The following is a 26,243-nucleotide window of genomic DNA, read 5'->3' on the forward strand; positions in this document are numbered from 1 at the left end:
CGGGACTCGCCTCTACCTAGAGTGCTCTGGGGCTACAGACGAATACCATCTTCGCTATCAGCCTTACCCACGGTATCCAGACCAGGAAGAAGATGGAGGTGGACCTCAGGTGATGCGGTTACCAGGAGCTCTGAACTGCGCGAAAGCAATCAGTCAATGCGAAGCCGCAATCACCCGCAGCCTGCAACCGTTCAGACTGAAAGGACGGGGCGCTAGTGGCCTGCCTAATATGCGTGGCAACGATGGATGCATGGCTCTCCCAAGGAAACACGAGCTCTTGGACGAGGCTATACCGCCAATCGGGGGTGGAAGTTGGCCACGGTCCAGGGAGGGTGGTTCTATTAGCTGGGAGAGGATATGCAGGTCCAAAGAAGGCACTGCATGGCTACTGATTTACTCCTGAGGGTACAGAGCCGTGACAGTGAGAGGTAAATACACATAGATGGAGGTATAAAGACTGCCTGTAGGCATATCTGAAGGGAGTCGTCTGTGCTCAGCCTTGCGGATTGACACATATCCTGACCCTGGGTGACTTTTAGGCAGATAAAGCTGCCTCGGCTGGGCTCTAGGTAGGCCATCCGCCGTATCGATAGGGGGTCCAAGCCTATAACGCTCCCTGGGGGGCAACTGTAGGCGCTAATTCCTACCCCCCCCCCCAGCTACCCAGCAAGCCAGACGCCTCCGGGTAATCGTTACGGGCAGCCACAATGGATTGTTTATTATTATTATGTCGCATTATTATGCATCTCGGCTTCTCTCGCTCTCCATGTCCATCTCCAAATTCCATCGCACAAACCACTTGTCGCCCAGTCCAGCCATTCAAATCATTCACATCATCCACTCCTCACCCGCCCAGCTCAGCCTCCGACTGTTTGGCCCCCCCGAGTGACAAAGTTACCTCCTGGTAAGCCGTGCTCCTGGTCCTTCACGGTGCTTCTCGGTGACTCTGGTTAACCACCCCTTCTAGCGCAGCCGAAGATCCTCCCGCCTAGTCCCTACCCCGAAGTAGCGCCTAGTCCCGCAAACAAGAAAGAATATTTCTCTTCGCCTCCTTCCTCGACTCTCTTCTCTTTTCTTTCTCATCATCATTACTTACTCTGTCCAGCGGTCGAGAATCTCTCGCTCTCGCCCAGGTATTCTCATCATCGGCCTCGTCCAAGATCATCCCAGCATTTCCATCGCCGTCGAGATCGGTTGCGTTCTCCAGCTCGGATTGTCCGATCCGCTGTTCCCATCAGCCCATCTACCGCAGAAGCCAACCGCCTCAGCAGTCACAGCGCAGGCATCGATTGTTCATGTATCGGACAGTCTTTCACACCTCCAAAACCAAAACCAAGCAAAAGCTGGACATATTTCCGGCCAAACGACATCTTTGTCGCGTCGCAAGATCCTCATATGGTTGATACGTTGCCGGTGACCGTTTTCTTCATGTTATATTTCATTATTCAGTGGTGAAATCCACGCATGTCTGGTCAATTTGAAAGATTCGCACACATCCACACCCACGCCAACCACCACCACCTGCTTCTTGTGTCCGCTTGAGATATCAAGATCTTTGGTTCTTTCCAGTCATTTTTCCCCCCCAGAGAAATCCCCCAGGGAAAAAAAGAAAATTCAGCATCCCTCAACATGGCTACCATCAATATTCGTCGGGATGTTACCGATCCCTTCTACCGCTACAAGATGGAGCGCTTGCAGTCCAAGATTGAAGGAAAAGGAAACGGCATCAAGTAAGCCACGACGCTGTTCTATCCCCCTCCAGAAAACCACCTACTGACTGTCCTGTCAGAACCGTTGTTGCCAACCTTCCTAGCGTCTCGGCTTCCCTAGCCCGTCCTCCTGCCTACATCATCAAGTATTTTGGTTTCGAGCTCGGTGCCCAGACCAATACCAACCCAAAGGACGATCGTTGGATCATCAACGGGGCCCACGAGGCCGGAAAGTTGCAAGACTCGTTGGACGGCTTCATATCCCGCTTCGTCCTCTGCAAGTCATGCAAGAACCCCGAGACCGAGATCAACATCAAAGACGGACGCATTTTGTTGGACTGCAAAGCCTGTGGTCAACGCACTCAGGTTGACATACGCCACAAATTGAGTGGATTCATTCTCAAGAACGAACCAAAGGGTGGAAAGAAAGGCGCAAAGAAGGAAAAGATGTCTCGCCGCGACCGAGCCAAGGCCGAGGCACAGGAGAACGGCTCGATGAACGGCGGCAGCCCCCACGACTCCAACTCGGACAAGGGCGACGTCGATGAAGGAGACGTGGAGCTCGCAGCCGGCAGCGACGACGAGTTCACCAAACAGATCAATGCTGACGCCAAGGTTATCGAGGCCAACACCAATGGAGAGCCCAAGGACGAGGAATGGGCTGTCGACACTTCCGCCGAAGCCGTCGCTGCTCGTGCCAAAGAACTTCCGACCGAGTTGAAGCGTTCCCTGGCCTTTGACGAGGAGGAAGAAGCCGAGGAAAATGGTGCCAATGCATACGACCAACTCGGATCCTGGGTCATTGACGAAGCGAAAGCCAAGGGCTCTGTCAGCAAGGTCGACGATCTCGAGATCTACAAGAAGGCCAAAGAATTGGGGATCGAGAACAAGCACAAGACTCTCACCGTTCTTGCTCAGACCATTTTCGACGACAACATTGTCAAGCAGATCCCCCAGCGGGCCAGCATGCTCAAGACCATGATCGGCGACTCAGAGAAGCACATGAAGGCCTTCCTCGGCGGCACCGAGCGTTTTGTCGGCAATGACCACCCGGCTCTGATTCCTCAAGTGCCGGCTATCCTACTAGGCTACTACCAAAATGACCTCCTGAGCGAAGAGGTCGCCAAAGCATGGGGTCAGAAGGCCAGCAAGAAATACGTCGACATCAGCACCAGCCGCAAGGTCCGCCAAGCTGCCGAGAAGTTCTTGCAATGGCTCGATGAAGCCGAGAGCGACGAAGAGAGCGACGAGGAGTAGGTCCGTGGCTTATCCACAGATTTCTCCACTGTCCAAGTGTCTCGTGTTCGAGTCTGTTGTCGTCTATCAATAGGCCGACACACCCTCTCCTCTCCCCTCTCCGGCGCCACCAGGTCTGATGCTTGAGATTTGTTTTCGGGTCACTCCTTTCCTTCCTTTCGTGGTGATGGTGGTAAACAGAATTGCTCCGTCAAGTCGGGTGTATGCTTGTCTTGCGAAGCCGATCCCTGTTCCTAGAATCTTGCCTAAAAATTGAATCCAGTTTCTATCAACTCAATTGTCTAGTCCTTTTTCTTTTCTTTGAAGTCCCCGTTACTCGACACCGGTTCAACATTCGCCCTCTACAGAATTCCCAGCTTGTCCCTCCATTCCGGGAATATCATGGGTAAGTTCTCGGGCAGTTGATCGGGTAGCTGGTCTTTGATCACCTGGACCAATTCTTCATACATCAGTTTGTAGCCCCGCGCAGTGAGATGCAATCCGTCGTTCAACAACTTTCCCAACACCTCGTTCCTGGGTGCTTTTTTGCTCCCGGTCAAGGCGCCCGGCGAACCTTCCCACCAGCCAGCCTTGTTCATAAATATCGTCCAGAGGTCCAGGACTGGGATGCCCATTTCTCTCCCTACCGTTCGGCACGCGGAAGCATATGTTGCCGTGTGTTCTGCCGTCCTCTCCTCAGATCCCAGTTGCCATTCATCCACGGGTGGTGGAGTGATAAGGAGACATTTTGTTTGGTGGGACTCAACGCCCCGGGACTTAATGATGGATCTGAGAGCTGTTCGGTAGTCGGCAAGAGGAACATGTTGAGGATGACCGGGAAGGCAGGCGTCGTTGGCACCAAAAAAGACGGTCATCAGCTGTACTCTCGGGGTGGTTGGCGAGGGAGGAGCAGCGTCTGATGATGGGAAAAATTGCCCGAGGATGTCATAGCCCATGGGAGCAGTGTATCCGCTGAAGCCGCGATTGACGACATCGAGACGGCGAGAGTACCACTCGGCTAGGGAGGCAAACAGGACCTGGGAGGAGAACTGGGTGATGCTGTCGCCGAAGAGGATGAACTGCGGGTACGTGGTGGGATGCGGATTGGATGCGCCAACGGGCGTGGGACGCTGATCGGGAGCTGGAGAACGAGACATGGTACCGATTAGCCGTGATGAGTCTGTCGTGGGTACAAAAAGGCAAAGAATGAAGGCCCAGAGGAAGCCAGGCAGGCACAGGTCAATGGGTAGTGTTGGAGATCGTCCAGGTTATTCGCTGTGAAAGGCTATTCCCTCCGTGCGTTGCAATGTAACTACATACCTGAAAGCGTGGGGCAATCTCGGAGATGCAGTATGACAGGATGGTGCATCCAGGGAGGACGGCCACAACGAATCATGTGCTAGTCAAGAGCTGTAGCTGCAGATGCACAAGGGCTGGCAGCAGCCAGAGGCCAGTCGCTGCCCATCTGCAAGTCATCGCCAGTCGAATCAAGACGGTAGAGAGAAGATGTTTCCATCCACCGAGGCTGCCAACGAGGGGCAGCCGGGGCATCAGCACTCTCTAGCCCCGTGAACGTCCAATTGCCGCTCAACTCGCACCGCATTGGGCGTCTCTTGGTCTTTTGGACGATGAATCCTTGGGTGTGAGAAGGACGAGAGACTACCAGCGATGAAGTAACGACGATACTCGACGGGGATTGCGTTGCGTATGCCCAGCCCGTCACCGCCGCTACGGCTGCCGCCGTCGCGCCAGCCTGCGCCAGACTGCGCCCTTGACTCGTCACGCTCGTCTCGCCTCGTGGGGCACAGAAGAAGAGACCTCGACGCGTGCGGCCACACAATGTTTGTCAGATGATGGGGATGCCAAATGCCCACTGCCACTCTCCCCCGGCCATCTACTCAATCCAGCGCAGTATTCACCCAAACCATGTCGGCCACCTGATCAAGATGCCTTGGGGCTGAATACACTGTCATCTACTTGCACAACGAGCAGCACACCTTCTTTTCCTTTGGCTCATCTCCCTTGTCCCCCCTTGGTTCGAGCTGCCCACCTCTCCGACTCCCCCATCCCTTTCCCTAGTTGACCAAGGTCATTCATTCATTTCTGTCTAGGTTGCCGCTGACGGCTGATGTCTCTTGACTCAATAGAAGCCTGAAGTCTCTCGCTTTGCAAAATACCTCCTGCGAGCAATCCTGCCTCTCACCTGCCCCTTCAATGGCCAGCTGACGACCCTTGGAAGGCGGCGTCTGCCTGTGAGGGACGCCGTTCGTGCCATCTTCTTTAGCAGCCAACATAACCCCCCAATCAATTAGGAGAGGAAACCCAGAAGGAGCTGCTGGCAACCACCATGCCTAAATCTTTCGTCTCCTTTCAGGACTACGATGAAGCCGACCACTTTTCCCCTCGTCCCGCAACCACGCCATCCTCCCCCGAAACCTTGCGTAGGACGAATACTTGCCTATCCGCCAGCGAACTGAGAACCCGTTTACCACCTTCTCTCGTTATGACTCCTCGATCGACCGAAGAGAGTGCCCTGTTGGAAGGAGACCACCGCTCGGTCCGCAGGTACACAGAAAGTATGCCCGAGTCACCCAAATCAAGACAACTGTCGAGGGTAAACAGCACAAGTGATAGTCTACGCAGGCGGAGATACTACAGTGCTCGACCCTCGGGAAACACAAGTCCTGTCTGGATGCGCAACTCGGGTCTCCGTACGCCCAAGCTGTCTTCGTCCATGCTGGCGGGCTCACTATCCAAAGACGATCGGCTGTGGTATGATCAATTCACCTCAACCGATTGGGTGCACGACAGCATTGCTGATGGATACCGTGTTCTGGACCTGAAAAAGCGGAAAGGATGGCGCGGACGCCTGGGGTTGCTTCTTGATTCAGCCCAGGGTTGGGTTCTCGTTGCTCTAATCGGCGTGGTTACGGCGGGTATAGCGTACTTTGTCGACGTCACTGAGTCGGCCATTTTCGACATCAAGCGTGGCTTTTGTCGAGGCGCCTGGTATCTTGGTCGCACAAACTGCTGTGCTGGCGAACGCAACTGTGACAGATGGAGGACCTGGTCCAAACTCATCCATCCGTCCGGTATGGACGATGTCTACATCGACTTCGTTGCGTTTGTCATCGGGTCGTTGGTTCTCGCTGCCCTGGCATGCTTCATCACTCTCTACTCCAAGACCGTTGTGCCTTCCCAAATCGCCTCCACTTTCGACGAGAATCTGGGCGCCATCAAGCAGAACGTCAATGACGATGCCGACGAGGACAAGTCAGGGGGTGCTCAGCTGCTGACAACGCAAGATCCGCTGCCTCCAAACATCTACTACTCGGCCGCGGGAAGTGGCGTTGCAGAAGTCAAAGTCATTTTGAGTGGCTTCGTTCTCCATGGATACCTTGGCCTTCGGGTTCTGGTCCTGAAGACCATTGCTCTGATTTTGAGTGTGGCGTCGGGAATGAGCTTGGGCAAAGAAGGTCCTTATGTCCACATCGCCACGTGTGTGGGCAACATTGCTTGCAGGCTGTTCTCCAAGTACAATCTCAATGACGGTAAGAGAAGGGAGGTCTTGTCCGCCAGTGCTGCCGCCGGGGTGGCCGTCGCTTTTGGTTCACCGCTGGGCGGAGTCCTTTTCAGTCTGGAAGAAGTCAGCTATTATTTTCCGCCGAAAACGCTATTTCGAACATTTTTTTGTTGCATTGTGGCTGCATTGTCCCTTAAGTTTCTGAACCCATATGGGACATCCAAAATTGTCTTGTTTGAAGTTCGTTACATTACCGATTGGCGTTTCTTCGAGCTTTTTATCTTCATCTTACTCGGCGTTGCAGGTGGGCTGGCTGGTGCGCTCTTCATCAAAGCGTCTCGATTCTGGGCAACCACATTCCGCCGCATTAAAGTCATCAAGACCTATCCAATGCTGGAAGTTCTTCTCGTGGCTCTCGTCACTGGCCTCATCGGCTTCTGGAACCGATACACCCGGCTGGCAGTCACAGAGCTGCTTTTCGAACTAGCGAGCCCATGTCAGAAGCACTCGTCAACAGGTCTCTGTCCTAAAACCGAGGATGAGATTCTCCGGGTTATTGGTTACCTGAGCATGGCGTTCGTCGTTAAGGCTTTCCTCACGACCATTACCTTCGGGATCAAGGTGCCGGCTGGCATCTACGTACCGTCGATGGTGGTTGGTGGTCTGATGGGGCGAATTGTCGGTCACTTGATCCAGTACGTCGTTGTCAAACTGCCTAATTTCTTCTTGTGGTCGCGCTGTCAGGATGCCGGCAATATCGAAGCATGCGTCACACCTGGAGTGTACGCCTTGGTGGCTGCGGGTGCTACCATGTGCGGTGTCACACGTCTCTCTGTCACCTTGGCAGTCATTTTGTTCGAACTGACAGGAAGCCTCGACCATGTGCTGCCCTTCTCTCTGGGAGTGCTCTGCGCCAAGTGGACAGCTGACGCGGTCGAGCCTCTCAGCATCTATGACCTTCTCACCGACATGAATTCGTATCCATTCCTAGACAACAGGAGCACTCCCGTCTTTGACTCGGAGCTCGGAGACATCACGCCGCGGTTCCGAAGGGACAAAGTGATTGACATTACCATATCCCCTCTTGTCAAAGCAAGCGATTTGCGGGCCAAACTCCGACGCTTACAGAATCTTGGCGAACTCGACGGCGGCCTACCCATCCTCCGAGACAAGAAGCTGGTAGGGCTGATTCCGGCGCCAGACCTTGAGTTTGCTCTGGACAGGGTGGAGGGTGAGGACAGTGCCTTCTGCTTACTCTCCACCGAAGATCATGCGCACAATACGCATCGTCGCTACTGGGAAGCGTTTGAAGAGGCGGGCTACGATTCCGGGCGAGACGACTCTGACGATCAAGACTCGCCCGCCACAAATCCCACCGATTTAACTCCTTATGTCGACCCTGCTCCAGTGGCGTTGGATATGCATTCGCCGATGGACCTCGTGTATCAATGTTTTGTCAAGTTGGGTTTGAGGTACATTTGTGTGTTGAATGAGGGTGAATACAGGGGAATGGTGCATAAGAAGGCGTTTGTGAGGTACATTAAGACCTTGGAGCATGAGGGCAGCCGCCGGTGATGGAGTGGCCGGATTGAGCCCAGCAATTCATTGTTGAACACCAAGAACCAGCAAGAAACAAAACCCGGCCGTCTGAGGTATAAGAGCATCTTCGTTTCTTCAGCCCGTGTATTTTCCTTATTTCATCATTGCCTATGATGGCGCTCGGCTCTTGAGACAACGGCCTCTTACTACGATACTCTCGAGGGACAGATCGGAGTAGTATAAAGTAGGCATGTATGACTTTGATGTACTCTCACACAGGAATGGATTACTGTGTAATTTTATTTTTGTTTATGTAAAACGCTTTCTAAAGCTTCTAGCGTCATCAACTTAGTAGTACATAGATGGCGTTCGTTTAGTGCTATACGACTTACCATACAGCTTTATCTACTATCTCGGATACTCCTGGTTTCTAGTGTTCGGTATACTACTCAACTCCTACATTGCCAAGTGAAAATAGTTCACTGTCGCCATGAAACCTCACAGGTAAAGCGAATTGTAACGGATCTGCCACATTGCAGTGATAACGTCTTGTTGGATGTACTCATTACTTCCTATATAGATTGGGGCTCGAATCAGACGCGTCGTGGACGGCTATTCAAGACTAATGCGTCAATATTGTCATCGCCAGTCGGTGAGTCGAGCCACGGCCATACGGGTCTTGCTCAAACAAGGTTTCTTTCGAGACCAAAATCCAATCTAGCCCCTTTACATTCGCGGTTCTGCCTTTAGGCTACTCTCTTCTGTGCGAGATGGGACTCATCTGTGGCGTGAAGCTCGGGGATAGCGAGCTCGTCGCCAAAGATGCCGCCAATCTCTTCCAACGTCTTGCCCTTGGTCTCGGGCCCGTAGAGCCAAATGAGCAACGCCCCGACCGGGCCCGCGCAGATGAATACGAGGAAGTACTTCCACCCAATGTCCCCAAAGGCATATAAAGCGCCACTATCACGTAACGTTAGCCCGGTCTGGTCCAAGAGAAACGACGTCCAACTTACGTGATCAGGGCGCAGACGCTCAAGTACAAGCACCCGATCGAGAGGGTGACGCCCTTGGCGCGCAGGTGCGAGGGCATGATCTCCGAGACGTACACGTACGGCGTGCAGTCCCAGGTCAGCCCGTAGACGGCGCAGTACATGAAAAACGCCCAGATGCCCGCGATGTTGGCGGCGCGGTTGGTGGTGGCCGTGCCCGAGTACCGCGCGACGATGGCCGTCTCGACGCACAGCATGACCACCTGGCCCGCGATGCCGCCGACCATGATCTTGACCCGGCCGAGCTTGTCGATGCCGAAGGCCCCGACGGTCGCGACGGCCAGCGACAGCAGCACGTAGCCGCCGGCCAGGTACAGCTGCTGCAGCGTCGACATGCCGAGGATCGAGTAGAAGTAGGGCCCGTAGTTGTTGATGACGAGGACGCCGGTGGACTGTATGGATGGGTTCTGGTCAGCATTTCTTGATCTTATTGGGAAAAGAAGAGGGCGTGGTTGTGTGCAGGAAGGAATGTCGGGGACGAACCTGGCCCACGGTGCCGATGAGGCAGCACAGGAGCGTGCGGCGGCGCCATCGCTTGTCCGCAAACATCTGGACGTATGAGACGTTGAGTTCGCGCTCGGCCGCCACCTGCCGCTCGATCTGCATGGTCTCCAGCCTGACGAACGTGTCGTCGCCGCCGCGGTCGCCGTGGATCAGCCGGATCACCTGTTCGGCCTCGGCCGGCCGGTTCTTCATGACCAGCCAGCGGGGGGACTCCGGGCAGAAGTAGATGAGGACCATGTTGACGACGGCCAGGCCGCCGACCATGACGAAGATCATGCGCCAGGCCACGTTGGAGTCCTTGACGTAGTAGAACCCCACGCCCGACCAGTTGGCGATGTTGTACCCGAGGACGTTGAAGATGCCGAAGGTCCCCACGAGGAGGCCGCGAAGGTGAGGCGGCGCGATCTCGGACTGGTACAGCGGCGTCTGCATCACGTATTGACAGGCCGAGAAGCCGGCGATAAATCTGCGGTGTGGATCAGCACCCGCCCGCTCTCACGTCCGTGGATGGGGTTGCAGCTCACCGGACGGCGATGAACATGCCGATGTTGACGGACGAGGCACACAGGATGCACGAGATGATGTTCAGCACGCCCGTGAGCCACATGGCCTTGCGCCGCCCAAGGGTGTCGCACGCCCACGCGGCGAAGAAGACGCCAAAGAACCCGCCGGCGTAGAAGCTGCCGTTGGTCCCGCCCATCAGGGAGTTCGCGTTGGGCCCGGCGAGGGACATCTTGGCCACGAACGTCGGCTGGGCCAGCGTCGTGGCGATGACCGCGTTGGCGCCGCCGCCCGCGATCTGGCCCGTCCCGACCATCAGCACGTACCACACGTTCCTCATGCTGGTCTTGGGCACGTAGTAGGCGGCCTGTCCGCCGAACTCCGACTCGGCCACTTCATCCTTGACGAGGTCGACGCCGTTCTTTTCCTGCCCGGTCGCCATGACGAGCTGTGACGAGTGAGAAAGAGACCTTAGATGGGGGGAGCATTCACTGGGTATTTGAGGCTAGTCAGTCGCAGCAGGAAAAGTGGCCCAGGGCAAGCGATATATATGTACTCCGTATAACTAGGTAGCCTCGCCCGTTGTATTCGCGCGGGCCAATCCGAGACGGCGAGACCCACTCAAGCACTCAGACGGCCATTCCCCACGGGGTAGTATCCAGAATGTGGCACCGGAGATTTGACCACCAACTTTGTCGACCACCGCCGCCACGTCGGTCGTAGTGGCAAAATGCTCCGACCGTCTGGGAATCGTATGTAGCTCAAGAGCGGTCTAGATTCACGGTCATTCTACAGCTCGAAGCTTGCTTGAAGACCAGAGGCTGTGGGAGTGCGTTTGTGCTGGCCTTCCTGTGATGCTCCACTCTTGGAGCATTGTATGGCGCAAGAACCCGGCCAGAATTCAAGCCGTAGGCAGCCTTTCGTGTTTTGCAACTCTCGACGTGTGTCAGGAGACAGAACAGATGAGACCATGTAACCAAGACCCGTCGCTGTTCCTAAGGAACATTCATTGAAGAACAAGAATACCTGTAATGCCTCCTTGCAGTGGAAGTTCCTGGGAATTGGAGACGGCCATGGTATGTTTGACATCGGCAGTCTCATTGAAGCAGTTTACGAGTTCATGAGTATCTGGGTAGGTATGTAGTCCGAGGCTTTTCCAAGCCTCTTTAAGCCATGTTCTTCGCTCCTTGTAAGACGTTGACCCCTTGTACATCCATTCCAGTCATCGTCACGGAACATCCATCCATATTCTCTACGAGGGCATTTCTGCCTGCATCTCAGTTGGCCTCGTGTCTGGAAGCTGCCTTCCCGGACGCAACCTGAAAGAGGCGAAAGGACCGGTCTTCTTCGGGTCTGTGGCGTGTAAGTAGAGAACTTGATCTGCAAGAACCACCTACTCTGGTGATCGAGAATTTCGAAGTTCTTCCGAAACTCCTCGGGCTTCTCCGGCATCACTTCGAACAGGTAGATGAGTCTCGCAATGGTGAGGTGTAACTCGTTCAACGCCACTTTCATCCCGACGCACTTTCTCGCCCCGAGGCCAAAGGGCCAGTAGGCACTGTGAGCGCTCTGGACCTCCTCGACCGTCATCTCTGCACTGGGTATGTGTCGCTCGGGCCAATACTTCTCGGCATCTCGTATGTACTTCGCATTGTAGCTCGTCGCCCAACCCCCTGCGCCAACGGTGGTCTGGAACACGTCAGTACCATCGCCGGAGTGATGATGTCGTACCTACCCCTTCTGGAAAGTATTCGTGGTCAATGAACGTCCCTCCCTTACCGCTCTTGTCAGCTTCGTCTCAAGGACACAAAAGCACATGGCACCCACCTTGAGCACAGTCCTTTCCGAGACCCCCGGTCCAGCCGATGCCATCCTGAGTGCTTCATCAACGCAGGCCCGTAGATACACGCAACTCGTCAATTTGTCGCCCAGTCGGATGTCGTCAACACTGCCAAAGGTTCGATCGAGCTCGTCGAATAGCCTTTTCTGGCATTGTACTTGTTGCATGAGATAGAAGAGCGTGCCGGCCATCGCTGTGGCGACATCAGAAACAATCCATGCGTCAGTTCCGAAGGCCGGAGGACTTACATGCAGAGCTTGTGTCGCTTCCTGCTAGGATAAGGAGGACTCCCTCGGCGCCTAACCGCGCATGTGAAAGCGGGTTTCCATTCTCGTCTTTGCCGTTGAGCAGCTCCGCGCTGTCAGCTAAAAGGGCGCTGCTTGGGTCGTCCGCTTCAGACTTACGTAGTGGAAGAAGTCTCTCCGTCCATTCACCCCGACCGCATCTGGACCAAGCTTGATTCTCTCGACGATTCTCTTGTTCGACTCTGCGACAAACTTCTTCCTCATGAAGAAGATCCGAGGCATTAGGAGCGTTATGAGGCCTGACTTGTGTAGCCAGGGGATGATGCCGCCCTTTTCAAAGCAGTCAGTATTTAATCACCACCCATCAGACACCATTCATTACGTACCAATAAATAAGAGAAGACTGTCGAGTCGATGAGGTCCAGGATGTATCGCAACGAAGGATCGGTGAGCATGCCGAAGCCCCGTCCAAAAACCAATTCGCCCATGATATCGTACGACAGATAATTAAACCACAGAGACATATCCTTGATCCTTTCCGTCTCTGGGCTCACCAGCTGCCGGCAAAAGATGTTGATCTGGTCTAGCATGTACACTTTTTGGATCAAGTTAGACAAAAGCGGTCGCCGCAGGGCTCACGGTCATTCTTCTCACCTTCAAACGACCGCAACGAGCTCTCCGAGAACCCGTAGGACAGGACCTTTCTTTTCTTCAGCGCCGGCTCCTTGTATAGCTCGCTGAAGGTGTCGGTGGACTCGGGGTTTGATTGGGAGGCGGCGAACAGGTCGGATTTCCGGACGTTGGCTTTGTACGCGTAGATGTCTGGCAAAGACGAGGGGTCAATTTGACCTTCTACCACCTAATACGCTCTGGGCGGCGGAGGACATTACCTTGCCATGCTTGAGGCTCGTTGAACACGAGCTTGTTGGGAGCATATCGCACGATGGGACCTGTGGTTTTTCGTTCCTTGAGCATACTCTCACCCATCGAAAATGCATTGTACCTACCGTATTTCTTGTGAAGGGCCAGGAAGTTGTGTGCGCGCCGCTCCGACAGCGCCTGGTAAAAGTCGTAGAGGGATGTGACTTTGGCCCAGAAGGGGCCCGGGTATTTGGCCAGGGGGTGGAAATAGACGCGATAGATCGATTTCACCACCACGTAGCCAATGAGTGCGACCAGGAAAACAAGTGGGAGGGAATCGCGATACTGGATAATGCCACCGAGTATTCGCGAGGACGAAACTTCAGATAACACCCAGCCGGCCATATTGTTGTTGTAGCTGGTGCTGTCTGTAGGACGGTTGTTTGCCCAGCAGTAGGCCTCACAGAACCCGTTCATTTATCCATCGCTCTTCGGTGATGTGTGGCATTGCTCCGGAGACCACCATATTGTCTGTTGAACCGCCCCGGAACCACCATGCGCCAGAACGCCTATCGCGCGGGTGATTTCTAAGGGGCTGGCCGGGATACCGTTCACCACCTAGGGACAAGGTTCTTTACCAATGCCGACTATCGTGTGCTCGTCCTCAGCGTTCCGAGGGACTGCTAACCTCGTCTTTCATGTCAGCTATGCCCAAGAGAAGGCCTCAGATGTTGTTGAACCTATGCCCAATTCAAGATACTGGCTAGGGAGATTAGACTGGCATCGCATGAGAAGGTAGCTTCTCAACAAGCCAAACATTCTGCCTGTCAACCTTGTTGGTCGTGCCCAGGCCATCGAACATCACTGTAGCAGCCACCGAAGTGGGTTTAGATTTCCATACATAGTCTTAGTTGCCAGGTGTGAGGAAGCGCCTTCATTCCACAGCGAATACTAGCTATTTAATGGCCATCAACCCACCATCAACCACCAACGTGGTCCCGTTGACGTACGTGCTTTCGTCACTGAGGAAGTAGGAAACGGCGTTGGCCAGCTCTTCCGGCGCGCCCTGCCTCGCCAACGGGGTCGAGTTGACCAGCCCCTCGACGACAAACTTCCTCTTGTCCTCGGAGAGCTGCTCGAGCCACACGCCCATGGCGTCCGTGCGAATGGACCCCGGCAGAACGGCGTTGACGCGGATCTTGTCCTTGCCGTAGAACTGTGCCCCCGTCCGCGTGAATGCAATGATCCCCGCCTTTGCCGACGAGTAGCCAGGCTGGCCCAGACCGACGATTCCGTTGACGGAGGAGATGTTGACGATCGAGCCTCGTGTCTCTACCGTCCGCTCCGAAGGCGTCAGGGTGACGGTCCGTGGCTCTTGTTTCCGCATTTGCACGGCTTCGTGCCGTTGACAGAACCAGGTGCCTCGTTGGTTGATTTGGTACATCCTGTTTCGAGATGAGCAGCTTCAGCAGTGTCTGCCAAATCATCGCGTCTGCGGGCGGGACTCACTCGTCGAAGACTTTCTCCGTCACCCCCTCCTCGCCCTCGGTCAGGATCTCAGCCTTGCCCGCACAGTTACACGCCCAGTCGATCCGCCCCCACAACTTCACCGCCGTGTCCACCATGTTGACAACGTCCGCTTCCAGCGCCGTGTCCAGCTTGACGAAGGCCGAGTCGACGCCGTACTTGGCTTTCAAGTCCGTCGACACCTTCTCTCCGTCGGCGACATTGATGTCCGCCACGAGCACATTGATGCCCCGACTGGCCAGTTTATGGGCGGTGGCTTTCCCAATGCCGGACGACCCTCCGGTGACAATTGCCGATTGCCGTGGAGCCATCTTACGAGTGGGAGTCTGGCCTCTTGAAGAGGTTCTCTGTGAGGCGCGTAATAGAGTGGGCTCAAACTGCTTCTCGCTTTCCGAAGAGCAGTAGATGATCTAGATATCTGCAAGCGTACGACAAGCTAAAGGGCCCCAATCGTCCGTTAACGCTGTTAGGGAGCACCGTGAAACTTTCACCACCACTTATGACCACCGCAGTGCTATCGCCCATGCCACTTGTGAGCGCCGAAAAAGACCTTCTGCTCGTTGTGGAATCCTGGGGGCCAACTGCTGGTGAGTGCTGTGGTCCTTTCTTGGCTGGAAGTGTGGCATAAACCCGATGCGACGGTGGCGTTCGACCGGGATCCAAATGTGGCACCAACCACACATTTGAACACATTGAGATTGGTTCTGGAAACACCCTTCACTGGAAAGCATGGGCGAATCAGAGGCGGATCACAAGACGAAGTCTGACCGCGGCTTCAGTTTACCATTTACTAGAGAAAAGTACTCCCTCGATGACGACTATGATTCTGCGCTGTCTACGTCGGGCTTGGTCGATCTTTCAGAGAGCATTGGGCGAGATCAACACGTCTTGCACCTTCTGATCGTCCGGCGCATGGTAGCTTTCTGGATCTTCCGCAGAGGCCTTCCATTGTAGCTCATACTCTTCCTTCCTATCCCGACCGTTTACCATGCCCCAAAACCACGTTATGTCCCTCCCGTCATAATCTCGGGTCGACCATCCGTTGCCCAAGAAAGCCCATCGATTCACGTCGTGGTACTTTATATCATAGTCTTCGTATCTCGGTGTGCTGATGAGTTCCATACTGTTGAACGCTTCAAAGTTAGCCTGACAACTTTCCAAGCAAGTCGACGAGGTAGGATGATGGGAAAAGGGGCCGACAAACTATTGAGTTCGCGATCCGGGGTACAGCATGATCTTCCCGTCAACCTTGCCGCCTTTCCACCAGCTTCGACAGTTGGAATCCCAGACGGTGCGCTTCAAGTAGAGATCGGCATGTTCCTGGAATTCCTTTGCGACGTCCATCCGCGGCGCCAGACTCTTGATCCATTCGGCCTGAATCTTCCGAATGGCTGCGTTGAAGTACCGTGTGAAGAATTCGATCATGACCACTGCACTGGCTTGGCCGAGGGGTCCGTAAGGTCCGTAGTAGGTAAAGTAGTTTGGCATCTCCGGCGCGGCGATACCGAGATACGATAGGGGGTTTTCTCTGTACATGTCCTGGAGATTTTTGCCGTTGGCGACGATTGGGAACCGAGGAATCCAGGTCGTGTTGAATCCTGTCGCTAGGATAATCACGTCGACCTCCTCTTCTTGGCCAGCTGGGTCGAGGATGCCCTTTTCGGTGATAGTGGTCAATTGTCCGCCCGGGTAGGTGACGACGTTGTCGGCACAGAGGGCTTCCAAGAATCCGATTCCAGGCCTGGAGATTGTCAGGAGATTCATCGGCTGAAAAGTCTCAGGGAGTTGGGCACGTACGTTGGTCGCTTGCATCCCACAGGGAAATCCTTTGGGATCAGAGCATCGGCAATAGCAGGCCGACTTGCCAGTTTCGAACGCATCTCCTTGCTGGCAATCTTACCATGCGGTCAGGGACATTGAAGACGTCAAGGAAGGGCAGTAGACGAACCTCCCTCGCGGCATTCGCCTCTGGGGTATTCTTGAAAAACACACCAAACCCTTCACTGATACTTAGCTCAATGTTCTTTCGATATTTCAAATAGGTCGTCGGATCTTGTCGCATCAGCCGAAGTTCTTCTTCGGTATCTTCTCATCGCCGTCTGTCAGCAGCCGGCTGCAAATCAGATAATTCGTGTTGACTTACAGGCTGAGTTGGTGTCCGGTTCTCGCATGTACTTTGCTCCAAACGAGCCGAGGACCCAGGTTGGGGTTCTTATCCAAGTATACAACTTGGACACTTCCTTCTGGATCGAAGCAATCACTTGTATGCCGCTGGATCCAATGCCACAAACTGCGACCCTCTTGCCCTGGAGGTCGAGCCCCTCGGGATAATTGGCAGTGTGCGCTAGGACCCCTTGGAATCGTTCTATCCCGTCAATCTTGGGCATGTTCCAATGACTGAGCTACAGCATCAGTTGACACAAAATCACAGAGGGCAGGAAGTAGGACGCCTTCGACTCACTTTAAGGGACCTCCGGCATTGACGAAAACATCGCACTCATCCACGAAAGTCACCTTTGTGACCTCGTTCCGGACGGTGATCTTCCACTTGCCACTCTCCTGGTCCCAAAGCGCGTTCGTGACTGCATGGTTGAGCTTAGTGTACTTCAGAACGTTGTACCTTTCAGCCACCCGTCTAAAGTAGCGGTGTATCTCGGGCGATTCGGAGTAGAAATGGGACCAAGTGTCGGGTGCCCAGGTGAACTGGTACGTGACACTTGGAACGTCGCAGGCACATCCGCTGTTTTACGATGGCTTGTTTAGTCCCCTTGATCCAGTGGGAAGGCGGGCAAGAACCCACTTACGGGTATCGATTCTCGAGCCACGTTCCGCCCACGTCGCTGTTCTTCTCGTACAAGACGAAGTCGACGTTCTTCAGATCGTCCTGTGCGAATTTCGCAAACGATATCCCCGACGCTCCACAGCCCAGCACGACAACTCGGAGGGGTCGATACGACTCCGAGGGCATTTCGCGAATACGGTAGCCCCTCTCATTCTCTCGAGGCCAGCCGTAGAGATCGGGCAGGTCTTCGAGATTGGACGGAATGGAGGCGTGCACATCCCCATTGGTGCCATCAAGGTGAGAAGTATGGTCTTCTGAGATGGACCCCATGGTATAGGGAAAAATGGGTGATTGGAGCCAGAGGGTCAACCAGGGACAATCGCGAGGGTCACCGACGTATCCCCTTTATCATTTTGAACTGCTTTGAACCACGAGAACCAAAGGCTTTATTTCGACCACAAGGGAAAACATGTGGAATCATCCAACGATGAGGCTGGGGCCCAAGGGCGCCACCGCCGTGTTTCAAACCGGAGTTGGGTGGTGGTAGTGGCGGTGGCAGACCGACAGCACAGTCACATGTGAGGCAGCAATTATTGAAGTAGGGACTCTGATCGCGCATCTTCAGCGCGGTAATCATAATGCACTCCTGCACAAATCCTTGTATTCAAAAATGTCAAAGTCTAGTATTCCACAGTTCGATGATCTACCAAAGGTTCCAGGTCAACCTCAGGGCAACTCGTGGGGCCTTTGGGGTCAGGATGACCAGCTGGGCAGTGCGTCTCGCCCCTATCTGAAGCAGTTACAGTCGAAAGGAGTTTCACTGACCAGCAGAGCCAATTAGCGCTGAACAAAATCACTCCGGAAAGCCGCAAGAGGGCTGCTCAAGAGGTCAGGGCAGGGATCAGTGTATCTTTGGATCTCCCTCTGGACGCCTTCGACTATGTGATCGCCAACAGAAGGCTGTTCAAGCAGACCGTCATCGACTTCAAGAAAATGAACATGGGCGTCGGCCACGACGACGAGTTGACCTTCAACACGCAGTCATCCTCTCAGTGGGACGGACTCACGCATTGCGGTCTCCAGGACCAAGAGCTATATTACAACGGATTGAGACATGCGGACATTATCAAGAACCGCAATGGCCGTAATGGGATTCATAGTATGTTCTCCGTGAAGGCGTCGACTACTCTACTAACACGTTCAGAATGGGTTGAGGCCGGCGGCATAGTTGGAAGAGGAGTGTTGATCGATTTTGTTCGGTGGCGACAGGAGACTGGACAGCCGCCGGTGCCTGCGGACTCTCCTTACTCGATAACACTGTCAGAACTAAAGGCGGTGGCAAACCATCAGAAATTGGAATTCCTGCCTGGAGATATCCTTCTCCTCCGTGGCGGGTTCACCCTCTGGTATAATGCCGCCTCTCCGGAAGAACGCAAGCAGAAGTTGGACAAGACCGCCTTCATAGGGGTCGAGAGAAGTATGGAGATGGCACGATTCTTGTGGAATCAGCACTTTGCCGCTGTCGCAACTGACTCGATTGGGTTTGAGCAATGTCCCGTTCCGTTTGGGCAGAAAGGGGCAGTCGTCCTCCATGAATGGATCCTTGCCCACTGGGGGATGCCTCTAGGGGAGCTTTGGAACCTAGAGGGCCTGAGTGAATTGTGTAGGAAACAGAACCAGTGGTCTTTCTTGTTCACGAGCGCCCCGCTATACGTCCGAGGAGGCGTTGGATCTCCGCCAAATGCAATTGCGCTGTTGTGACGGAAATTGGGAATAGATGACCCGTCCACAAAAGCAGGACGGAATTGCTACACAGAGAAATAACACTAATTCCACAATATCCGATCCTCGCTTGCTCGAGTCACATCTGTCGAAACATGACACTCTTTCGCCATACATTCTTCGAGGCTGACACTCATTGCGACTGGGATTCTCCAATCATCGGCACGTCAAGGGCATCTGACTCTGGAGATTTCGGTTGGAGGACGATGGGCCAGTATTGGCCCTTTACCAGAGCATCTTCCGTGAACAGCATCGGAAAGCGGTCGAAGTACGACTGTTCCAGCTTGAAGATCTGGTTCGACTGGCGGAGAGCGAGGACGAACTCTGTCTCCACGGATTTCGACATCCTGCCAGGTAGAGAAGCCGGGGTGGAGGATTGTTGCCGTCTGTAATCAAGATATTCCGAGAGACGATAATATACCTGGATCTCGCGGTGTTCATCCTCAGAGGGGTCTTGTACTTTTGATTCTAAGCACCAACAGTCCAGGGTACCTTCCACCACGGCCGTGAGGTCAATCTCATGGGCGTGAAGGATTATGTTGTCTCGTAGGCCCGGGAACGGAATCCAGTCGACCATTGGCCAATGATACCTGGTTAGTTGTAGTTGTGTTGGCTGGAACTCTGGTTGAATTGCAAAGTAATGCTCAACAGTCGGGAGGATCTGATAGCGAGTGATTGGGGCCAGCTTCTCAAAAGCCAATGTCTCGAACCAGAATGTCCTTTTACCACCCCAATAGCGGTCTGATGCCAATAGATATAGCATTCTCTGTACCAACGTATCAAGGCTGCGCGTGCAGTCATTAGCACACGTTCTATTATTTTCCTTTCTACTCTGGGAGAAGTCGAAAGAACTGACCTTTGCTGGGGCTGCCCTGGAGTCATTGATTGTCTCAGAAGTTTACATCTTACAGAGCCGTGAAGTTCCAGGAGATCCATGTCATAGACTGAGGGTTGGGATGGCAACCGCGGCGATGGCCGCGCTGTGCCGGCTTTTTCGACAGCTTTGTGCCACTGGAGGCTCGTCGTGCCTTCTGACGACCGACTTGTCCCCAGCTGTTGATGCGACGGTGGCAAGGTCAGTCCTTCTGCAGACAAGGCACCAAAGTCAAGGAAATCGCCAAAGGTATCTTGGTCCCGTCGATCATTGGTGTAAAAGTCGTCAAATCCCTCGAAATTCCCCGAGTTGTGGTTGGAGAGGCCGTGAAAGCTTTGCATGGCCAGCTCTCGCACCTCGGCGAGGCGCTGTTCCAACTCGTTGAACTTCCTCTCGAGTTCTGCGCTGCTTGTTGACCCATGATTTGGGCGACCGTCTGAAGCTCGAGGCTCGACGAGGTGTAGGGATGTCGGCAAGTCCATGACTGCGGCAGGGCGATCCTCGTAACAAATTCTTTGTAAGAGTTGTCGAATTCAATGACACACACTAGCAGCAATATCCAGGCTTTCCACGCGGCTGAATATAGCGGTGAGCGATGGTGATTCGTTGGGCAGGAACCAAGGCGAATGAATATGCGAGACGGACCCGGGGGGGGGGGGGGGGTAATGTCCACCTCGCTGGAAGCCGACAGTCCCACGCCTAGAACGACACTGAGGGCATCTCAATAGGAGGCCTCATGTGCCAGCGATCGTCTACTTTCAGCAGCTGATGACCCCTCATATTGGCAGTGCGACCCCGCCATGCCTGCCGTCTCTACCTCGGTCGGGTTGGACCCCTGGAATGGACATCTACCAGCCTCTGGGGCCCCGAAGTGTGGGTTCTGCATCCCCAGATTGTGCATATCGCCAACTTCTGTCCCTCCAACCTCTACAAACACACCTCTGAAGGTATCATGTTTCAAGATACAGCCCAGGCCTCGTTCAGTGCTCGCAATCTCTCCTCCAGACGGGCCAATCCAGTCACATGCCCGCTCTGTGCCAAAACCTTCTCGCGAAAGGATGTCCTAACACGACACACAAAGGCAAAGCATCAACTCGCTTCAGTCGAGCTGCCTAGGAAAAAGAGTCGCCGGAAGAGTTGTCTTCGATGTGCCTTGTACGTACGCTGTCTCCCGAGCTCGGACTGGTCTCCTCAGGAAAGGCTCTTCTTCTAACTCGCATGGGCTACACAAGCTACAAGATCAGATGCAGCGGTGCTCCCTCTTGCACCCAGTGTGAGAAGAAGGGGATTATCTGCCAGTTCGATTTCTCTACGAAAGATAATCATGGCCAGCCACAAGACTGCACGACTCCTGTCGTCGATGGCATCGAAATCCTCGACGATGGTGAGACTCGCGGCTCGATGACATCTCCCAGTAAAGAGCAATCAGGACCTGTGGACGGAGCCGATTGGCCTGTATCTTTGCGAGCCACGGTTGATAACCAGGCCTCAACGTCTGATCATAATAATAGAGAGTGTCAATCAACTTCCGCAAACGGACCGGTAAGCCCCAGCAGAATACAAACGCCCCGGTCCTGGTGCCGCTTCGAAACTGGTGTTCCCCCATTCGAAGCCGGCCATGGTGCCTATTCCATCGTGGTGCTTCTATGTCGCACGCAACTTCGACATCCTGGCTGACACCATTTCGCAGACAGCTCTGGCTGCACATAACATCTTCCGTTCTCCGCATTCAATACGAGAGGAGACCATGCATTTCGACCCGCAACTGCCACAGGAGACGAGTCTGGAGAATATCCCTTCATCCATGCACTCGACTGCATTAAATCAAAATCGAGACAACATCACAGAACTGCGAGCGAGTGACACGCCTTGGTCCTGGTTCAATTGGGAAAGCGATCTACCGTTTGACCTTCCTCACGCTGAAGTTCTATTCAATGATCTGGGAGACAGCGCAGATATCAGCAATAACGACTCAATTCCGTCCGGCAGAGAAGAAGGGAACGAGGTTCAGACTAGTGTATACCTACACAATGATCCAGCTGATCTATTCGGTACGGTGCTGAGGGTCCTGGACACTCTCGATTCACCCGAGCACAAGAGCCTTCTTCTTGACGTGCCCAAAAGGAGCGATACGGATATGCTCAAGTTCTGGAATCAATACTTCGAGGGTTTTCACAAGGTAAACGGCCCATCAACCCCGGACCAGTGTCAAGTTATTTGCTGATCCCGCTTTCCTAGAGATTCCCAGTTATACATCGCGCCTCCACCCAAATTTGGGAAAGCCCTCCGTTGTTGGTCAGCGTAGTCACTGCGATCGGAGCCAGTTACAGCCCAGAACCTGGGGCCACCGAGTATTATGTTCGTGTCTTCGCTAGAATTTGTATGATCCTCTCATGTGTACGTCTATGTCCACGGCCGGCCTGGAGGAGAGTGCCCAAGCTGACTCGGTGGTAGAAATCGTGCGGATCGCAAGGGATACACAAACTTTGCGACCCATTGACATTACTTCTGTGCCAATGCCTGGTGTATTTTTTCATCGTTATCGACAGCTCTGGGATCTTTCGTCCTTGGGCTCTCGCTGGTCAGGCGTGCATGGTCGCCACTGCACGGAGCGCGTCTGTGTTCTATTCCAACCAAGGACTCAACGATGACTCGGAAGTCGGCATTGCTCCATCCCCCTCCGACCTCAGCACGGTTGATTGCTCTCTCAGTCCGCAAGAACTGTTGGATCAGGATCTGGAGGGCACAGTGATCCATAGGCAGTGGTTGGAGTGGATCGCAGCCGAGAAACGTAAACGGCTTGGATGGGCCGTCGTGGTGAGCCTTGATCCTTCTCATCCCCGCCACAAAAGATTGATGCTAACGTATGCCTAGGCCATCCACAGCTTGTATCATCTTCGTACACAATCTCCTTTCCGGCTCAGTTTCGCCGAGCTGGACCTCTACTTGCCTTATGACGAAAAGATGTGGGAAGCAACCGATGCAACGTCGTGGCGGAGACAATTCCCATGGACCGACCGGCCTCCACGAACACTGCCACTTCTAGGTGCGGTTCGCACGCATTCCGAGAATTCGTCTTCCATGACCGACTTGTCTTCGTTGGCAATTCTGGCCATGGGGAGCCTAGTGGAGCTGGTTCACCGCGGTAAACGGCGGCGGGTGCTTGGAATCCAAAGCCCCTTGAAATCTGAAGCTGCACGAAAAAGAGGGTGGCATCTGCTGGTGGATGAAATTCTCGAGGCCGTACAGGGCGAAACCAGGTCTTCTTGCAGTCGACCGGATTGAGAGGCGGAAAGCAGGCGGATGGGGTTATTTTAATAGGAAGTCAACGGACCGAATTGGATGAATCTATTCTGCGCTAATAGGGATAGTTGGCCGATTGCATGGTCTGAGCTTCATTGGATGTCGACAACGTCGCTGTCTCCGTATTGAAACATCTTTGTTGGCACAAGCCGGCCCAGAGACGGTTCAGGTCAATGGTACGCTCCAAGGGCCCCTACTGCGGGCGTCAGTTTGGTCAGAAAAGACGCACCAATGGAACTGCTGGTAATAGTGAGAGAGTGAGAGAAAAAAGGAAAACGGAAACGGAATATCTGGCATTTCTGAGCATTCGAAGCACTCAAAGCCGGAGCGAAGGGCAGAAGTTGCTGGTTCCCAAGCTCCTCACGGAAGTCTCTCTACAATTTGCCGAGCCAAAGTTAGGATTGCAAAGCCACAGCTCAAAAATGGCTTGCGCCATGGCTCCATTCGATCGGCGGATCCTCGTGTGCCAACGGAAATGGGACCTTTGAAGAGGCCAAGATTTGCCGCCGAGCACCACTGGTGGTAAGAGTCTGGACGCGAACGGGGTTGTGATGCTGGGCTAACCGGTTCAGGCCTAGATCTATCTAGTTTAATATGCTCCGCCGCCTCGCAGCTTCGGGGTTCCATTCGCCTGACCAATCACAAACACGGACCGGGTATCACTTTGCCCAAGGCTGTGGTTGTCCGGAGTCCAGCACGCAGACCATTCATTCGACAGGGCTTTCGTCGCTCCTTCGCCCTCTTTTCCCCCCTCCTCTTTCCGCGGCCACGAGGCAAAAACAAGACCAAAGGGTTGCGTCATTCCGATGAACAACACAGAATCTTAGAGTTACTTTTTGTTCTTGTTTCCTCCCGCTTCTTGTTGGTGGGCCTGCCCCCGGAATTGATTGCTTGTTTTTTCTCGATTCCGTGGGTTTGGCCTCGATGGGGGTGACGTGAGAGATAGTGCGTCGGGAATCCACGTGCATGTAATGGCTAGAGTGTACTGGCTTCCATTTGTCGAACTCGAGCGGAAAACCAAGTTTGGGTTGGCCTTGAGGAAGTGCATACTTGATCGCAATCTTTGGGTTTCGAGGCTGGTCCCGTTCTCATCCTGTTCTGCCTCAATCGCTCATTTGCCTCATTTGTGAGTCAAAGTTCGCTCCGCAATGGTTGTTGCGTTGAAGCCTGGCTTTTGTTTCCCTATTCATGCTGCCCCTCCCATCGCACCGGAGGAATAGGCCTGCTCTAGCGTCTGCCTTGCCAAGCTTGCCGGTACTCAAGACATCCGATATTGACCATTCGTAAAGACCATCCATCTCACAAGAGTTCTTATCTTTGTGTAGATTCTGGACTAGCTGGTCCTGAAGGATGTTTGCCCAAGCAGAGACTGGGCCACACACCAGGAGAGGGCGAATGGGAGGGTTCCGTGCGGGAAGGTTGATGCTAGACAAAAAGTCTCTTCGAGATTCCATGAGGCTCGTTCCTTCGACAGTTTCATCGTGCGTTCTTCGTGGACGTTAGCGTACAGTGCTTGTTGGTCTCTGGGTTCCGAGACACAAACTCAGCTGGCTGATGTTTTGAGGATATTTCAGGCTCAGACTGCTTGCCAACCCACCATGACTGATGAGCATATATATTTGAACCACCCGAGCGCTTTATCCTGGCTGTTGGACTCTTCTCCCTTCGAGTATTTCGGTGCCCCTCCACTCATTCAACCCCTGCTTTTTGAAAACTCGCAATCGTTCATTGCATTTTGGATACAAATCCTATATCTTCCTTCACGCATCCGGACACCGAAACGTCAACGGCCAACAAAATTTCACCACGCCACACTCCTTGGTTCACGACTGTTGAAAACAATGGCGATCTCTGAACAAGCGAACGCAGCTGTCGCTGAACAACCCACCGGCTCGGCACAATATATAGAATATGCCGACACAAACGACAACGCTTTTCATGTTGACGTGGGTCCACAGCAAGAAGCCGATGCCGAGCAACAAGATTACGTCGGACCCTGGCCACTCAGACGTCGCAGTATCTCAAGCTGGACTGCCCTCAGCAGCGAGACGGGCGCCACCAGGGGTTCGAGTTTGGATCGGATGGGCGACTCTGCCGCAATCAACAGTAGCACCAACCCTTTCGTTGCAGTCTTCGCTCTTGAAAATCCATTCAGTGACACATTTCGATCTGAAGCTTCAAGTTCTACAGCGGTGCCAGGAACTGTTGAAGCCATGCATTTCCTATCACCAGCCGCAAAGTCAGAGTTGACGCTGACTCTAGAACAAGTCGACCGCCAAACCGAAGCCATTGAGCGCATATTGAATAGACAAGCGACTTCTCCGCGCAACCACGGGGAGGCGAGGTGGAATTTTAGAATCCAAATGGATGGGGGAGAAGAGCCTGCAAACGACTCAACTGATTCAGAAGGACGAGGACAGCGCCCAGTAGCACAAATTCTCCGGCACCCGCCACACCAGCAACCGACCAGCGACATCGAACGTGAAGCGGCTGTCGCCACCCTCAGCCAGCTCGAAGCCGAGGATTGTCGAGCTTGCAAAGACCAAGCCTCAGTGGCGGCCACAGGAAGGTGTTTGTTGGGATTGACAGCGGGGATCCTTGGAGCGAGTCCATACCTTGTTTACTATGTCTTCTCTGAAGAGTTGACGCAGGCGACCGCGATGATGAAAGAGAAACAAAGGACGCTCTCTTTTTTGTCACTCTTAGCTATCCCAGTGACTTCAGCCTTGAGCTTGGTGTTCCTAGCCTGGCTGGGGTTGAATTCCTTGGGGTCGCTCAGACGGCGGTTGACGGGAGGAGCTGAGTATTTCAAGCTTTGGCTGTGCTTTACATTTCTCACCGTATGTAGCTATTTCCTTATTGCTACAGTGGCTTACAAGTACGCGAAATGATTTGAAGGGGCCAAGTGGTGTTGATTTGAAGGGAATGTACCGACACTGGTCATTGAGGGTGTGTTTCGTGGGGAGTT

At 53.9% G+C, this 26,243-nt stretch overlaps 4 protein-coding genes across 4 annotated transcripts; 2 read left to right on the forward strand and 2 right to left on the reverse strand.

The window, feature by feature from the left end:
* Nucleotides 1-774: 774 nt before the first annotated feature.
* PV07_08402 (uncharacterized protein) lies at nucleotides 775-3,238 on the forward strand. Its single transcript, XM_016395564.1, has 3 exons — nucleotides 775-904; nucleotides 968-1,730; nucleotides 1,790-3,238. The coding sequence occupies exons 2-3, from the start codon at nucleotides 1,630-1,632 to the stop codon at nucleotides 2,964-2,966; spliced, it is 1,278 nt and encodes a 425-aa protein (XP_016245420.1). The 5' UTR covers nucleotides 775-904; nucleotides 968-1,629; the 3' UTR covers nucleotides 2,967-3,238.
* Nucleotides 2,842-4,579, reverse strand: PV07_08403 (uncharacterized protein). The gene is made up of 2 exons (XM_016395565.1): nucleotides 4,266-4,579; nucleotides 2,842-4,086 (listed from the first exon to the last, which is right to left on the reverse strand). Exons 1-2 carry the CDS (start codon nucleotides 4,339-4,341, stop codon nucleotides 3,308-3,310), a joined length of 855 nt encoding a protein of 284 aa, XP_016245421.1. The 5' UTR covers nucleotides 4,342-4,579; the 3' UTR covers nucleotides 2,842-3,307.
* A 210-nt stretch (nucleotides 4,580-4,789) lies between these two features.
* Nucleotides 4,790-8,327, forward strand: PV07_08404 (uncharacterized protein). Its single transcript, XM_016395566.1, has one exon. It carries the CDS (start codon nucleotides 5,293-5,295, stop codon nucleotides 8,041-8,043), a length of 2,751 nt encoding a protein of 916 aa, XP_016245422.1. The 5' UTR covers nucleotides 4,790-5,292; the 3' UTR covers nucleotides 8,044-8,327.
* Nucleotides 8,328-15,362: 7,035 nt separating this feature from the next.
* Nucleotides 15,363-17,646, reverse strand: PV07_08405 (uncharacterized protein; the record flags this gene model as incomplete). Its single annotated transcript, XM_016395567.1, has 7 exons — nucleotides 15,363-15,657; nucleotides 15,739-16,275; nucleotides 16,332-16,429; nucleotides 16,483-16,619; nucleotides 16,678-16,931; nucleotides 16,996-17,274; nucleotides 17,339-17,646. 7 exons carry the CDS (start codon nucleotides 17,644-17,646, stop codon nucleotides 15,393-15,395), a joined length of 1,878 nt encoding a protein of 625 aa, XP_016245423.1. The 3' UTR covers nucleotides 15,363-15,392.
* Nucleotides 17,647-26,243: the final 8,597 nt, after the last annotated feature.

Source organism: Cladophialophora immunda (assembly GCF_000835495.1).
Source record: "Cladophialophora immunda strain CBS 83496 unplaced genomic scaffold supercont1.5, whole genome shotgun sequence".
NCBI classification, from domain to species: domain Eukaryota; kingdom Fungi; phylum Ascomycota; class Eurotiomycetes; order Chaetothyriales; family Herpotrichiellaceae; genus Cladophialophora; species Cladophialophora immunda.